The sequence below is a fragment of the Pocillopora verrucosa genome, chromosome 4, assembly GCF_036669915.1.
Source record: "Pocillopora verrucosa isolate sample1 chromosome 4, ASM3666991v2, whole genome shotgun sequence".
Classification (NCBI taxonomy): Eukaryota; Metazoa; Cnidaria; class Anthozoa; order Scleractinia; family Pocilloporidae; genus Pocillopora; species Pocillopora verrucosa.
Genome location: NC_089315.1, coordinates 25620669 through 25637313, shown reverse-complemented (window position 1 = coordinate 25637313; position 16645 = coordinate 25620669). Strand labels below are relative to the sequence as shown.

Sequence of the window (16645 nt, the reverse complement as noted above, 5' to 3'; positions counted from 1 at the left end):
TTATGCCAGGATCCAACGTCGAAAAGGTTTTCTTGAAAAAATTCAGTCCAATTAACATTAACCCTTTAACCCCTAAGAGTGACTAGCATCTAATTTCTCCTTACAATGTGATCCCTGAATCACACATTAAGGCCACGAGAATAAAGGAAATGATCACCTACTAAAGAAGATCTTGATTGTTAAACAAATTCTCCTTGCCAGTACCATAGGAAATGTCTAGAAAAAAATATGGGGAATATGCGTTTTTTCCAGTAAGAGATCACAGATGACATTAAACTGTGGTATGAAAAAAAAGGCGGCACACGAGGTGAAGCTTACTCAGTAAATAATGTTCTTACTTCGTTTTGATTTCTTCTGTGATTTGTTACTGTACTGACCCACGGAATCATGGAATCTTTTTGTTTTATGTGAGAAAAATGGCAAGATGTTGTTGATGGTGATGTCATGGATGCGCCGTCCTCTGAGAGATCTTAAGTTAGAAGCAATCAAAATGCGTGTATGATTCAGGCTATCATCTTAACACAAACCTTTAGTTTATTATGTGTTAATTTCTTGTTTGTTAGGTACTGATGAATTGACAGGCGATATCTGCTATCTTTACTCACGGTTTTACGCGTTGCAGGTATGTCACAAGTTTCTCTTTACGTTTGTTTTATTTGTGTTTCGAGTGCAATGTAACTGTTGTTGTTATCACGTTATAGGGAAACCAAAAACTTGGACGGAGTCACATCATGAAAGAGATCCATCGGTAAGATGCCATAGTTCTTTTCTTTCCTTTGTTCCTGTCCTATAAGGGCCTTTTTACACGAGCTTGGGTTGATTTTTAGCCCAGGCTGAATCACCTCTGTTTACTGTTTCACAGCAATCCAAGAAGCAGCTTATTGTGGAGTCAGTTGGCATCGTATCTACTGCAAGCCTGTCCCGACGAGTTGCAGGTAAAAAGAGGCTGATTTAATGATGTGATGGTATATACCAGACTATACATCAGTAACGTGCAGATGTACTGTGACAAGTATTCCCTGTCTGGATTTATCTGGCTATCTAACTATCGTTCAAGTTATGTGTAGAGTCGTTGAAAATTGCGAGTGGAGGCAACTGCGTGGCGAGCGCAAGGGCGAGACAAACTCATGGCTGGTACAAACGCAAACAGCACAATGCACTTGTAAGACCGTACACTAATTGATCGGTTGTTGTGAAGAAAAGCTCCCTGAAAAAACCTGTCAGCCCACTAACGGCCAACTGGTCGTTAGCCTACCGGTGGGGGCCTGTCGGTTATCTGTCGGCCGACATTCGGTAGAGGGGAGCTATTTAACGACTGCCGATTAATCAAACAGAACGGACTTCAGCGCGGGAAAGTGAGCCTTTAAACCAAATCGCAGCTAGCTGACGATATCCTCTATTTATTGTCGGGTCATGGCTTGGCAAAGGGTGGGGTAATGGTTATTTTTTATGAAGATTAAAATCGTGTTTGCTATTCGAAATCTGTTATTTTTGCAGGCTGCTGCTCGCTGCTCTGAATCTTCTGCTACACTTGGAGGAAGTCATTCAGCAGAGGTGTGTTCGAAAATTTTCTATGTACGGTAGTTATTTTGTAAGAATGACGTATTACTAGTTTAGAACGAAAACTATTCCAATGAAAATGTTCAAAATATTCTCTGCATTAAGAGGATGGAGAACGAAACACCAACACCAACCAGAATAGGTACTTAGAGAGATTGTTCTTTTTCTCTATTAACAGCACAATCCCGCTTTCCAGCCGGCCGGTATCGTGGGTTCGGGTTCCTTACGTCACGACAACGGCAAAGTCAATCTTATGGGTGCTACACAAAGGACTCGCGCAGGTCTTAGAGCATCCCAGAAGGCTGTTCACGCGCATCCTGATCATTCGTCTAGCTGGGCAGTGCTAGCAGCTTCTGTTACAGCTCACGATATAGCTAAGAGTCGTGAGGAACTGGGGAGGGACAAAAGCACTCTCGGCGCAAGGCTCTCTCAGTTTGTGGAATCAACAGGTATTGGATGTACGAGGGAATCCCGATTAAAACTTCGTTTTGGAAGGAGTAATTATCGTTGGGTACGAAAAAACGGAGTTTTTATTTGGGGCCGGAAGTCCAGCGATTGCTTATTAATATTGTATCCGCTTCCTCAACGTTGATTATGTCAAGAGGGCTTATATTTAACACTGGAAAACATTAATTTACTTTAAACAATGATATCGAGGTCGGTTGATTATCTAAAACCACGACCTGGACTGGCTGGTAGATTTATATTTAAATAATTAGATTACTCACTCTGGATTTCAGTGCTCAGAAATTTTGAGCTCATAATCTAATGGTTGCCGAGTGGAAAATGTCTAAGCTACCTTGCGCAAGGGGGGTTTTTGCTGCCTTGTTTCACCCTTATATTGTTTTATGGTACAGCTCACGGGCAGGTAGGTGCTCTGAAGTCCCTATCTGATCATCAGCTGCCTGCCCTTGTTAAGTTACGGACTAGTCATCTGGAGACCCTGCAGTCCTGGGCCATTATTCACCATGGTTACTGTCTCCTGCATGCTGGACGGCAACAAGAGGCGGCTGAACTTGTTGACAAGGTAGGTGAGACTTGGTGAATCCCTCCTGTTTATTCTACTTCACACTTCTGTTATGGGAGAAAATTTAGATTGAGTGTCGAAAGTAAGACGAAAACGTTTTGTTTTTGCATTACTTTACAATACAATACAATATAAGTTTGTTGTGTCATAGACTAAGCTATTCAGGTGTGACATTACATAATGAAATGACACATCAGCTAATTTGCAGATATTCCACATGAATGAAAATTACTTTAACTTTGCTATGTTATTGGTCCCAAAATCTCGCACCATCCTCTCATGCAGGACCTTTCAAACTATGTTATTTGTATGTCAAGTGAGATTTGAGTAATCTTAGTCTTGTTACGCAAATGGTAAATAGAAGTCTTAGTTGCACATACTTTACTTGATATGACGAATTTCATCTTACAGTAATACAGCCTATGTTTTTTTTATTATTTTTAACAATCGGTAGATCTAATCCTTGCTTTTTATCTTGCAGGCGTTATTGGTGTACAGTTCGGTACCACAAATCTCCGCTCAACTCCACTTCTTAAAGGCTCAAGTGCTACTGGCCAGCGGAGAAACTGTGGATACTGGGCTAAACATGTTACAAACATCCCTATTGTCCAGTCCAACGCATTCATCAAATGCCTGGCAGGTAACGTTGCAACTGAAGTCTCATTTTCCGTTCCATAAGTTGGGAGTGATTTTCATTTGAGTCTCGGGAGAAGTATAAGATTGTTTATCACGTGACCCGTCAAGAACCGCCTACACAATCCTTTAGAAAACCACTATGAAAGCCGAGGTCTTGACGTTAGCCGGTCCAGAAAAAGACGTTCAGTTCCGCGCTCGTACAGCTTTGTTGCAAGAAAAGAAAACATTTTAAAAAGTTCAACTTAAAGGAAAACATAAAGGAGAAAGTTAGTCTCGTTTCTCGAGCAGTGACGCACGGTCCGTTCGTAATGACCTCTTACCAAATAGTTTCCCGTCCGGCCCGACCAAAGTCAGTCAATTGGTACAATTATTTATGCTACATCTCGCTCTGTGATTAGTCCAGAAAGCTCATACCACCTACTCGACCAATCAGATCAAAGACTTAAATCAATCGCGACATGGTTACCCGCTTTTTTCCCGCGCTTCAAGCAGCTTGCTGATTTTTTACCTTGATATCCCACTTATGCATTGCGATATTTTCCTCAGTCCTCCTTTACACCCCTCTGAAACCGTTATTTGTCTTTTTAACAGGTTTTAGCGCAAGTCCAAGCTGATCAAGGCGCATCAATGGCGGCTGAGCTTTGCTATCGAAAGTGTCTGCAGGCGGGAATGGACAGCAGGTAAGAAAATTAGGAACACTTACTATGAGTAAGTTCATGGATCTGAAAACTAGGAAAGGTGCACTAGCTCAGATTCCTTTGCCACCGCCAAATATCTCTGCATCGTCAAATGCAGAACAAACCACGACACGGCTGTTGTGAGACTGTGTGCCACGAATTTGTTGCAAAAATTGATCGGTCTAGAAGATCTCCCACTCCCGTATGAAACTTGCGCTTTGGTGCACGCAGCACCGCTGCGCAACCTCTATGAGCGCCTCGGTCGAGCAAAGAGTTAAAAAGTTCATTTTCCATATCAGTGATCTGTGGAGTTTGAAATGTGCAGTTGATTACAAACTTTTAACTTTTTTAAGGGCTCAAAGCTGGCGAACTGTTCCTTTGATAAGACTGGCGTTGTTAGCCGTCCAAATAGTACAGGTATGTACATGGTATGCCTACCACTGCCGACTAATGTGGTAACTGTGATACTCGAATTTTACAAGAGTCGTCTTTAGAACTCACAACCGGTTCAAGAAGATACACTGTGATTTTCTTAGTCATTTTAGTCAAAATCATCGTGAAATTTAAGGAACCCCTGAGTATTTTCAGAACCATTTCAACTTCTTAATAGCAGTATCAAACATAATCCAGGGAACGCGTTTTGGCAAAGCGTTGCTTTATGATGTATCACGTCATTTATGAATTTAAAAGGAAAACTGGAACAACTAAGTCGGGGGTTTATGATATGGATCGTAGGATGGGTTTAAGCCTTCTTTCATATCTTGTCACTGTATTTCTTCCCTTTTAGCGTCAGCATACTGCATCGCATCGTTGGTTTTGTGTTTGTTGGTGTGTTCGTCAACTTCCTGTTTTTTCTTCTAGAAGTCGCAGACCGCTGACCGAGACCGCTGGATGGATCTTTCACTTGAAGCTTCAAACGAGGTTTGTAACAATTTTGCCCATATGATGTTTCCTTAATGAACATTTGGAACAAAAGCGGTAAATATCAAAATAGTAAATTGAAACTCGAAGCGAAAACGAGCAAACGGCCTAACGTCGAGAAAAACCAGATTGGTTTTAGAGTTTCATCTTATTGGTTCAAAATGTAACGCGAGTTTTTTTCCAGACCAGTCACACAGCGTAACGAAGAAAAAACCAACTCGGTGCCATATCACTTTTGACATAGCTGGAAATCCTCTGAATGAAGAAAGGGCAACGAAAACTACGATTCAAATAAGAATAATTAAGGAAAGAAAAATTTAATTTCTTTTCAAAAGTAGAGATGCGGGACTCTTGGGCATGATTTTAAAGGATGAGGTTAATAGCTATGGGCTCTAAAGTACTTCAATGTATGGATGGTTTATTTCCAGGTCCTGAAATTGAATTCAAGTATTTCAGCTGCCTATCTTATTCAAGGGATCGTTCATTTTCTTCAAAACAACGCGAGGTAAGGAAACTTCTCTTTACCCTTTAATCCCTGAGAGTAACTAGCATCTAATTTCTCCTTTCAATATCACCCATGAATTTAACATTAAGGTCGTGAGAATAAAGGAAATGATCATAAACTGAAGAACTTCTTGATTGTTAAACAAATTCTCCTTTCCAGCACATTAGGAAATGTATAGAGAACAGTATGGAGAATATGCATACTGATGTTAGGGTGTAAAGGGTTCATTTAGCATGTTAAGGGTCAGGTACGTTTTGAAAAAAGCTGGTTGGAGAAGGGAGCAGAATTTGCCAGAATTCAACTCTTATTATGCCAAATAACCAAAGGGAAATAAATGTACTTGTTGCAAGAATTATTTTTTATGAAGTGATATCTGCACTGTAAATGTTGTGTAATTAAGACAATGAAATAAGAGCCTCTTACTTCCGGCCATCTCTAACTACTTCCGGCCATCTCTAGCTACTTCCGGCCATTTCTAATTACTTCCGGCGATAAGAGATCAAATTCTCTAAGGAGAGCTGTTAAAATTGCTTCTCAAATAGGATAGTTTATTTTTTCGATGAAACATTTACTTTTTGTGTCTGTTGTTGTTGTCAAACCTCTTCTAATGGAAAAGTTTCTTTTTAATTTCTATTTTCTCAAATATATTCCATGCTAATCGAGTATTGTCTTGTCCTCTCTTTGCAGGGCATCTAGAAGAGCTTTCCAACATGTGCTAGACTCTGACACAGCTTCTGGCTCTTCGATAGCTCAGTACTGGCTGCTCTCAATTTATTTGAAGAAGAAAGATCTTTCCGCTGCCCAGGTAGATAGCTCTGACACAATCTTTCCAATTCACTACGTCATAGGAAGGTCGTTACAGCGGCTGTGGACAAAAGTCCATGAGGGAGGCTACTGTGCTGAAGATTTTGCAAGATTGGCGATTTTTTTCGGCTCGAGATGACTAAAATTTCTGCTTGGGACTGTTTTAAAAAAATTTGTTACGAGGTCGTAGCTCTCATAAATGGGCATAGTTAGAGGGTGTTTCCTTTTTCATATTAGGTCTTTAAAACTAATTTCTAGGCCATTGTTTCTTTTGTTGTTGTTGTGTATGGGTTGCGCGCTTTTCAACTTTTTTTTACTGCCTCCTCTCGTAGAATTTCATGTTCCACCCTTCCCCAACTTTGTTTATGGCTTGTTGTTCACGTAGCTGCGAAACACGCAAGAGAAAGAGACTAATTACAGCGTAAAACTGAAATATAGATCCTCGAATCTCTACCCCACAAACGACGCCATGATTTCACTACCCTTGTGCCTTGTGTTTAATGCGCTCCCGATTAGTACATGCTGAACTGGTTTCATCAACTGAGTCGATAATGAAAATTGGCCTCTGTAGAGAGTTTCCGAAGCTGACTTTTCGAGCGGTAGGCCTTCGAATGATAGGCTCAGGGAAGGGCCATGACGAATGACTAAAACTCGAAACTTTAAAAACTGTGTCGGGTGGCTAATTTACATGATGAACTTAGTAGATCAAACCAAATTATCCTGCTAAACTCCCCACCGACGCAGTACCAAAATTTCTTTAGAACTTGATGTCAGGCTGATTTTACTTACCTTTTTCTTGATTTTACCACTCTTGTAGGGTCTCGTTTCTGAAGCCAAGTTCCATGGTAACAAGAGATTAGATTTGATTTATTACCGCCTTGCCGAGGAAGGAGACCTGCTTAAGGCAGCTAAAAAACGTCTGATGGAAAGATGTGTTCACGTGAACCCATCAAAACAAATATTTTGGAGTTCCTTGAAAGAATACTCTTGAGAACACAAAGAAAAGACAAAATGTCCTACTTCAAATCCACTGTTGATAAAAATTAGGGGAAAATTGGAATGACCACTTGCCAAATATTCCTGAGATGCGGAACATTTAAAGAGTAAAAAGTTAAGAGGTTTTCATAACAATGTTTTACTTAAATTCATAATTCAAATTGCGAAGGAACCCTCGCTTCCGTCTCACCTTGGGGGGGGGGGGGGGGGATGGCTACACATAGGCTAAAATGCTCTCTTTTAAGCAATTGCCGTATTTCAATTTTCATAGGAGATTATCAAGAATTTCGTAAGCATAGGTCCTTGTTTCGCAAACGAAAAACAATTGTGAATAAAGACTCTAAAAGTACATCGATGGTGGCTAGGCCAGAACGTTGTGCATGATAAAAATACAGTAAGAGATATTTAATTCTCGATGGCTTGAGAATAATCAAATACACCAAAGATTTTATTTTGCTGTTATTGTGTCCTGACAATATTTATAAGTTGACCTTGAATTTTTCGTAGGCTCTATTTTCACACTTTCTTTGAGTAACTGCGATGCCGGATCCCCTATCGAAATATTTACCCTGTAATTGAATAAATTATTAAAACATATCCTCTTCAAGCTTCGCCTAACGAGTCAACACCCATGTCACGCATGCTATCAGCATGATAGAGCTGGTCATCATTACTGCAGACTCGTTACATAGGTCTTTCGTACTGCAAGTTGCGTCACACGTAATGTTTTCGCCTCGAGAAAAGTACTCCATCAGCTTCTTGCACTCTTCAGTCGCTCGCTCTAGTCTCTTACATAGTCAATGTATATTGCATCCTCTGATGTACTGCTTGGTTTCGGCGCCAGTGTGCGGTGGCAGTGTAACGGTTGCGTTGAGGCAGGTTGTATAATGTGCTGGGTAATCCTGAACTTTTTGATCTCTATTACATTCTTCCCAGCTATTGACACTCATACAATGAAAGCACTTCAAACCGCGCACTGTAAATGTACGGTCGTGTTAGTCATTAAAACTGGCGTCCGTCTGGGAATCAGTTGGATAGAGTAATTTTTTTGTTCCCAGACTCCTGTCATTTTCCCGCCTGCCTCATTTCTTCAGTGATCGACTCCACTGACCAACAATTTGAGTTAACGTAGAGGCTCTTTCAAACCCAGACTCTACCGGCTAAACACCGAACAGCCAAACTACGTACTCTGGTAACTAATCAGTTGAAATATGTTTGAGCTGGCATTAACAGCGTTCTTCGCAGATTTATTCTCCATAAAGTGACCAAAATTCAAACGAGATTAGAAATATCGTCCTTGCAAGGAACATATTCATGGAGTTTAAAGTACTAGGTAGACTAAATATAACACAATTACGAAGAAAACGGTAATCAGAGAAAGTTACGCTATGATAAACAGACTGGAAAACTAGGTATATGAACAGTTTCTGTGCAGAATAAAGTCTTGGTCGCATATTTCTTAAATAAATCAAGTTGAGAATGTAAATCTACCGTCAATATTTACATTTTTGCGTCGTATGGTGTATTAGGAATTTTTTTTTTAACTTTGCAAGCCGCGGATGATAAAGTGAAATAATTACTTACCATTATCGAGTACGAGCAGGAAAGGAATAGCAGCAAGAATTTTCATGCTTTGCGCTGTCGTAGTATATGTTCAGGGAAAAATAGTCGTACGAAGAATTGGTTATCAAGGCTGGAATTATGATAATTTCAACCCATGTACTAACCAATTAAAAACTTGGATTTTCTTATCATAATTTCTATGTTTTCGTCTGTAAGAAGACATTTTAAAATATACAGCAACAGCACTTTTCACATCACGAAAAGGCAACCACCGAAAAAATTACAGTTTTTCGTCGGCTACGTAATTTTTTTTATTATTATAATTATTATTATATTCTTTTGGCCCTTTTCAGAATTTTTTTGGTTTTATCTTTTTTAGGCATGATATGCTGCAACAATGAATTGCGTGGTGTAACAAAGATGTTTCCACCTTGTTTCTCAAGTATGAAAAACTTTTGCTGTTAATATTTGCATAAATTTCGAGTTCGCACTGTAGCCTCGATCCGAGCCCACCAACAGCTTGTGCGATTTTTTTTCCGCTGGCCAGTAACACACGCCAACCTAAAGAGCTGTTGGGTTTTCAAAGCCGTCTCAAATTCGGTGATAGTGTTCTTTGGCAAACCATGACAATGAGAATAACGAGAACGTGGCAAAACAAACAGTGAAATAAACATAGAGTATCCGGTCAATTCGCCACCACTACTGAGAGTCAACTCGCCACCAGTGGCAAATTGACTAAGATTTTATGTGTTGTACCTCAATTATAGAACGTTAATCGTTAAAAGAAAGAAGAATAGCGAGTTTCAGTGTTACATGAAATGAAACAAAACATGTTTATATCATGAAGATTATGACCAGTTTACGTGCAGTTTGCGAACTCAATTTACCACCGATACGGTGGTGTGTCGACTCTCAATGGTGGTGGCGAGTTTGTAGTGGTGGTGAGTTGACCTGAAACGAAACAAAGAGCCCAGTTGTACGAATGATGGATAACACTATTCAACAGAAAATCGCTATCCAGCGGATAAGTGTTAATAAAACGTACTATTCATCGGATAGAGATTTATCCAATGGATAGCGTTATCCATCATTCGTACAACTGGGACCTGAACAACTTTTGTCAGCTCGTGCATTTTAAATTTTGTGAATATTCTTGTGGTCCTTTGCAAAATAACATCGTGAATTTACCGATACTTGCACGGCCCTTTGGAAAATTTTGCAACTCAACGTTAGCCGCTCCCTGAAATTGTGAATTGGTTCCGCCAGGGTTGGTTAGCAGTTCCGGCCATTCGCGAAATTCTTAAAAAGCTTGTAATCATTTTTAATCTCCCAATTACAGTCTTTGGGCAGCTTTAAGCGCGAGCCTTGGATTCGCTCTTCTGCAAAATGTCCGGAAAGGTCAGAACCACCTAAATTTGATGCGCTGCATGGTTACCAGGTGCCCATAGCCTTATGGGTAAGGAATTACTTGACAGAAATAAGATGGCGTCTATGGATGACCGTCAGAAACAAGTCGAAGATAAAAAGCAAGAACTTCTCCGTCGTATTGCGGAGAAAAAGAAAATCGATAAAGACAAACCACCACCCCTTCCACCCTCTAGCGATGGGAATACACCAACGGCTTCTCGGGTGGGTCCAATGTTTCTGAACGATGGCAATTTCCTAGCTCGCTTTCAAGCCATGCAACAACGAAGTACATCCAGTCCTTCCACTTCAACCGCAACTATCACAGGCCCAGAAACTCGTCCAACTGTGAGCATGAAGCTAACAACAGTTAAAAAATCTACACCAGTTAAACCTGTTTCCGCCAGGCCCGAGGTATTCGAGGATCCGGAAGAAGTGGAAGAAAATGGTAATTTGAATTTCATTTCGAAGCTTTCGCTTCGTAGTTTCTGAGGTGATCTCGATAGCTGAGCGTTACCAAACGAGCTAATGTTTCAGTATGGTGTAATTTTGATCTCGCTAAATGCTAGAAAATGTTCTGATGAGCGGTATAATTAAGTTCCCCCACCAGAGGACAAGGAAATGCTCGATGTCATTGAAGTTCTGGCCGCCAGAGTTGTGCGAGGAGGCGATCAGGTGGAACGTATCGCTATACAGGACAACTCAAACAACCCAAATTATAGGTAGGTTTGTCATAACTAACGAATAGATTCCATGCTACCATGCATCAGAAGTAGATCATGAATGACACCAAACTGTGGTGAAAACAAAAGGCGCAGCTAGATGTGTCACTGATGTTCTTACCACATTTTTAGGTCTTCTGTGATCTATTTCTGTAAAGACCTATGGCAACACAGAATCCCTTTACTTTATATGATATAAAAGCAAGATGTTGTTAATGGTGATGCATATGTTGTGTATGTCCTCAAGTATTTCTCGAGTAAAAAGCAATCAGAATGTGTGCATAATTCAGCTTATCATATTATGTGTCATATCTCATTCCTCAGAGTGCCAACAAGGTGGATGTAATCTTTATTTACTCCCCTGTTTTATTATGAAGTCTAGAAAATGGAAACAATGACAGAAAAAATTCTTGGGAAAGTCTTGAATTTTGTTTACAAATATGTGCAGGGAATCTCACATGATGCTAAGAAAGGAGTGTGTTTTGAGGTGCTCATAATGGAGGTTGAAGTTCCCCATGTGATTTACAAGAATAAAAAGGGCTAATTACAAAGGAGAATCTATCAATTTGTCATCATTCACAAGGGGTACCATCAGTCAAAGAGTGGATATAAATCTACTAAGCATGACAAAAACTTAGATATGAAATAAATCATTGTAAACTGAGAAAATAATTATTACAAGAACTCTTCAAAAACTGCTTTTGTTTATTTTCTTTTATTTTTCCCTACAGCTTTTTGTTTGATGTCAATAGTCAAGGTCACAAATACTACAAAAATCTTGTTAGATGTTTAAGAAGTGCAGGGCAAGGAGCCAGCAAAGGTGTAGACAGTGAGCACAGTGCAAGCACTGGAATGCAAAAGAGGAAAAGGAAAAGCAGGTGGGATCCAAATCCTCCAAAATCAGCTGGCTCATCATCATCTTCTAACAGTGATGCAGCAGTTGCTGCTGCTTTGGCTGTGGCAGCAGAAATTGAGCACAGCATACCAATGAGTAATAAGGAGGAAGAAGAACGTCAGAAACAGATTAAAGAACAGCAAGAGGTAATAACTGAGGAAAGCTGTTATGCTTTGATAAATGTGGAAAAAATAAGTATTCATGAGAACACTGTTCTTTGTCCATAATTTTGCGTGTGAAAGATATGAAGAATCTTAAGTGGTATGGAAAGCAACACGGGGAGATGTTGATTAAGAAATGAATGAATATTATTAGTTAGGATTTGGAAAAAAGCTGGCTGTGTTAAATGATAGCACCCCATCTTAACTGCAGCATAATGTTTGTGGGCAGTGTTGAGTTCCATGCAAATTTTGGTGATGTTATGATGTTGTTTTGCAGAGGATGACTACAAAATATACAAATTTTTATACGCACATGTTGAGCAGTTGTTTTGCCCACTAGATCTTTTGTTTTGCCACATCCTGGTTTCCATTGCAAATTTGGTGTGGTTAAGGTCCCCAAAAGCATCTCTAAACATGGATTTCTCCTGTAATTGCATGGTTCAAAATGTTTTCATTGTGTTGCTTATTTAGAACTACTGGACCAAAGATACCAATGATTTTTTTTTTTTTGTGGTTGTAGATTCAAGAGATGTACATGAGAATATTAGCTCAACGCACAGCTGGTCAGGCCAGTGCAGCAATAAAGCAAGACGAAGACAAACCAAAGTATGAGTATGATTCAGATGAGGACATAGATGGTGGCACATGGGAACATAAAAGAAGAAAAAAGGAAATGAGCAAAACAATAGGTTGGGAAAACCTTTCTGTTACTTTTACCTTACACTTTTGAGATCTGGAGTTTATTTTTGTAACTGAGCTTCATATAATGTTTTTTTTCTTTTTGGTTGGTTTTGAGATTTTAGTTGATGGTCTTTTATTGATTGAAAATTTTTTTTTTTTTTTAATGACAGTCACTTCATTTTATGTTGCAGTGGCAACCAGTCTGTCAACTTCTAAAAGTAGCATTGCTATTGTTTACCATTAAAAGTAACAGTTCAATCATTGTGCAATTTGTTTAGCTGAGATGAAATCGTAAATGACTCTTTGAAGGGATCAGGGATTATGACAAGTGAATTATTACCTGTGTTTATGAGGTTGTTAATCTACTGAATTAATGGTATCATACAGAAGAACATTTCAGAAATGTTTCACACAATCTCTGTAGTTATGTCATCATTGCAAGCAGTGAGCTATGCTTGGACATTTTTAGTCATTTTTATGATGCCAGTAAAAACAGCTGGAGGTTAAAGGGTTAAGTTGTATTCAATGTGTGCCAAATTTTAGTGTGGAAAACATTTAGATCTTGGGCATGAAAGAGTCAACCCTTTCACTCCCAAGATCTTATTAGTAATTCTTCTTACTATCTGCCATACAATTCTTATGATGTTAGTTCAGAGAATTTGGTATTGGATCAACTAATAATCCCATAATTGATATTCTTCTCTATTCTCATCACCTGCCTGTTTGATATTGTATTGATATTGTAAGGAGAAATTCTGTCTTGGTCACTTGTGGGAGTGAAAGGGTTAACATAGAGTCAAACCTTGTATAGATAGAGTAATATGAAGCTTTCATCAAAATTTTCATTGCTTTAGAAAAAGCAAAAGAACTCACCGAGAAAGGAAAGGGCAAACATCACCTTGGTGACTTCCTTCCTCCAGAAGAACTGAAAAAGTTTACAGCCAAAGTCAAAGCTGTGAAAGGGGAGTCGTCATTGGACAGCTTTGATTTCTCTGACTATGCTGAGCATAAGATAACAGAGAGCAACATTGGGTACAAAATGCTGCAACAAGCTGGATGGAAGGAAGGGATGGGACTTGGATCTCAAGGACAGGGGATCACAGCACCTGTGAATAGGTACAGTATGGAACACTGCACTTACTCTTTTCATGTGTATTGATATTTCATAAGGAAAAAAATTTCAGGCTTAGAAAGTCTACTGTTTTTTGAAAATCATGTTGTTGTTGCTGCCCTGTTGGTGATATTTCGTCAGTATTTTAATCTGTGTAATTAATTTGGTAAAAGAAAATGTAACAATGTCAATGTTGATTATGGACAATGTGGTGGTCAGGTGGTTAATAACCTGTAGCAGGCCTCAAGAGATTCATGTTTCACCCCTAGTCAAATCACTTTGTTCTAGAGCAAAAAATATAACTCTCCTTTTAAATATTAATAATCATGGAAATAAAAGTAAGAACATTTTGACTTACATTTCCCAATTATCCAGTATGTAAAATTTTCAATTGTACAATACAATGTTAAAAATGAAACTTTATCTACTGGATATTAAAGCTGAAAATTTAAAAAAAAAAATTGACTAAGAAATATAGAAACATAAAAGATACACACAAAGAATAAAGAAGGTTTTGTAAATAAAGAAGTCTTCCATCATGCTTTTAATTTTCATTTCACACTCCCTCCCTCCAATTTAATACCTGGAGCTGGCTAAGGAGTAAACTGTTGCAGAAATTTCAACAAATACTACACTGCATGTTTGTGCCATTGAAAGGAGGCAAAGAAACACTCCTCGTGGCTTCAAAGTATTGATAAATAGGGTAAACTGAAGCACTGAAACCTCTAGGCTCACATGGCTTTTAGGCTATGTAGTCATTAATTACCTGTTTTATAATAGAGTAATGTTTCTATATGTTAGCACAAGCTTCAAAAGGTTTGGTGAAGTCTGTGGTTTCAATTTAAGAGGCTTAAAACATATTAACATTTTGTCCAAAAAACACTATATCAACCACATTTATCGGCTAATATGTACCTATGTATGTGTTTCACCAATGGCAGGGGTCGTGCACCAGAGGATATTGGAGGTCTGGGTGAAGACAAGCCTGGCGAAATAAACAGGGATGACGACGAGTTTGACTTGTATCGCAAGAGGATGATGTTAGCTTACAGATTTAGACCCAATCCCCTTGTAAGAATTCTTCTATTATTTAAAAGTTTTAATCATTTGTTGTGTGCTTGGTATTTGATTTATTAAGGTTGACTTAAACAAGAGTATCATTATTTTTTAATAATTGAACATTTCAAAATTTCTCTGTTCTTTGATTATGTTTCATTCAGCCCTTTCTTGTCAAAATAATTTCCTTTTAAGACATAAGAATAGCCATGATATGTATTTCAGATTGCTCCCTGAACAGATGTCAAATAATTCATTGTGTTTTTTTTTTCTTTTTCAGAATAACCCTAGAAGACCCTACTATTAGATTATGGAAAACCTTTAGTATTTCACTTGAAAAATATGATTGTACATCTTAGATAAATCATTTTGAATAAGTCTGTTGCAACAGTTGGTCATGTGACCAATAATTGTTAAAAATTCTGTTGTAATTATGATAATTCAAGAAACTTTAAGAGCATGTTTCATACAGGCAGAATGCAGATTTTTGGGAAAATTCCACTGAAGATGGTTAGTTTAAAAGACAATCTGAGGTCTTCAGGTTTCAATACTTTCATCTTGAAGTGAGAAGTCTTTGCCCAGGGAAGTTTTGTATTGTAAGGTACAGGAAAACAGGCCTGATTCATGTATTTATAAGAGGTAAAAAGAAGCAATAAATAAGGAAGAACAAACTTGTAAGCCATATGGGGAAAAAAGTGTGTCTAAATAGTAAATGATACCTTGCCTAAACAAATCTTCCTTATTTGTGATGGCATACCAGTAACCATGACGAGGATATTGGTCTGAAAATCTACACAGTAGCAAGCATATAGCCATTACTTTAATTTCTGGGAAAAATAAGTGTTGAAACTTGCCAGATCATCATGTTTAGGAAAAGGAGATCATGTAATGATTATATTGCAAAAAAACCTCTTGTACTCAGCAAGTAAACAATAAACAGTCCTTTTTTTTGCTTAGTTTATGGGAAGCCATTTCTTCCTTGCACCCTCTTTTTTTTTCTTTCTTTACTTTCAAATTAAGGATCTGAAAGGGAGAGGTCAAAGTCTTTAGAAACTTCACTGAAGTTTTGCTAAGGAAACAACTTGTAACTGGTGAATCCTTAGACAAAAAAGTCTAATTTTGTCATTTGCTTCTGTATTCACTCTGCCTCATTCTTAACCCTTTGACCTGTAAGAGTGATTAGCATCTAATTTCTCTTATCAATACCACCTCTGAATCACACATTAAGTTCAGGAGAATACAGGAAAATTATCACCAACTAAAGAAGCTCTTGATTGCAAATGAAATTCTCATTGTCAGCACCTTAGGTAATGTATGGGAGTAGGAAACAATATAGAGAATATGCATACTGACGTTAGGGTGTAACAGGATTATTCTCTGCGGTCAGTGATAGAGTATTATCTCCTTGGTGTTAATTTACTTAAGCAAATCCTCTTTAAAGGTTTTCTTTTTATGTAAAGACAATCTTTGATGCCTAAAGGCAAGGCTGAAGAAAATTATTAATAACGATTTTTTTTTTGCCTGCTAAGTACAATAGTTGTATTATCATCCAATAACTGGATTTGCTTTTTCATAGCACTGTTGGTATTTTAATTTGGAACCTAACTATTCTCTGAAAGCTTAGGAAAGCAATCTATCATTCTTCTCAGAATGGTTTGGATACAAAAAAGCATGAGCGAAATATTTCAAACTAAAACTCGAGTTGGCAGTGCTGCGCAGGAGTGAATTTCCTTTTACGGCTGTTATTTGCATACATAAGTGGGCTCTCGGCGGCGGAACCAAAAGAGTGAAGGAGGAAAGACATGGAATGGTAGATTAAATGATCTGTCAGAATACTTAAAAACTGACCTCGTTATCAGCGCTGCAGGACGCGTGCTTCCCCGCCCGCGGAAGAGTTTTAGACGAGTCGGGTAGAGGTTTGTTGGG

At 38.5% G+C, this 16645-nt stretch overlaps 2 protein-coding genes across 2 annotated transcripts in view; both read left to right on the top strand.

The window, feature by feature from the left end:
* The window catches only part of LOC131775959 (tetratricopeptide repeat protein 37-like), a 35213-nt gene extending 27636 nt beyond the window's left edge, over positions 1–7577 (top strand). The window contains exons 41-54 of the mRNA XM_059092083.2: positions 564–622; positions 702–748; positions 863–935; positions 1498–1554; positions 1739–2009; positions 2418–2587; positions 3069–3227; positions 3815–3903; positions 4254–4317; positions 4762–4821; positions 5250–5326; positions 6014–6131; positions 6948–7118; positions 7339–7577. Coding sequence (XP_058948066.2) covers positions 564–622; positions 702–748; positions 863–935; positions 1498–1554; positions 1739–2009; positions 2418–2587; positions 3069–3227; positions 3815–3903; positions 4254–4317; positions 4762–4821; positions 5250–5326; positions 6014–6131; positions 6948–7118; positions 7339–7350 — 1427 coding nt within the window. The 3' untranslated portion in view covers positions 7351–7577. The remainder of the gene's footprint in view (positions 1–563; positions 623–701; positions 749–862; positions 936–1497; positions 1555–1738; positions 2010–2417; positions 2588–3068; positions 3228–3814; positions 3904–4253; positions 4318–4761; positions 4822–5249; positions 5327–6013; positions 6132–6947; positions 7119–7338) is intronic.
* Positions 7578–10158: 2581 nt separating this feature from the next.
* On the top strand, positions 10159–15675 carry LOC131775969 (SURP and G-patch domain-containing protein 1). Its single transcript, XM_059092096.2, has 7 exons — positions 10159–10541; positions 10692–10815; positions 11547–11856; positions 12392–12560; positions 13407–13668; positions 14605–14734; positions 15000–15675. The coding sequence occupies exons 1-7, from the start codon at positions 10172–10174 to the stop codon at positions 15024–15026; spliced, it is 1392 nt and encodes a 463-aa protein (XP_058948079.2). The 5' UTR covers positions 10159–10171; the 3' UTR covers positions 15027–15675.
* The last annotated feature ends 970 nt before the right edge of the window (positions 15676–16645 follow it).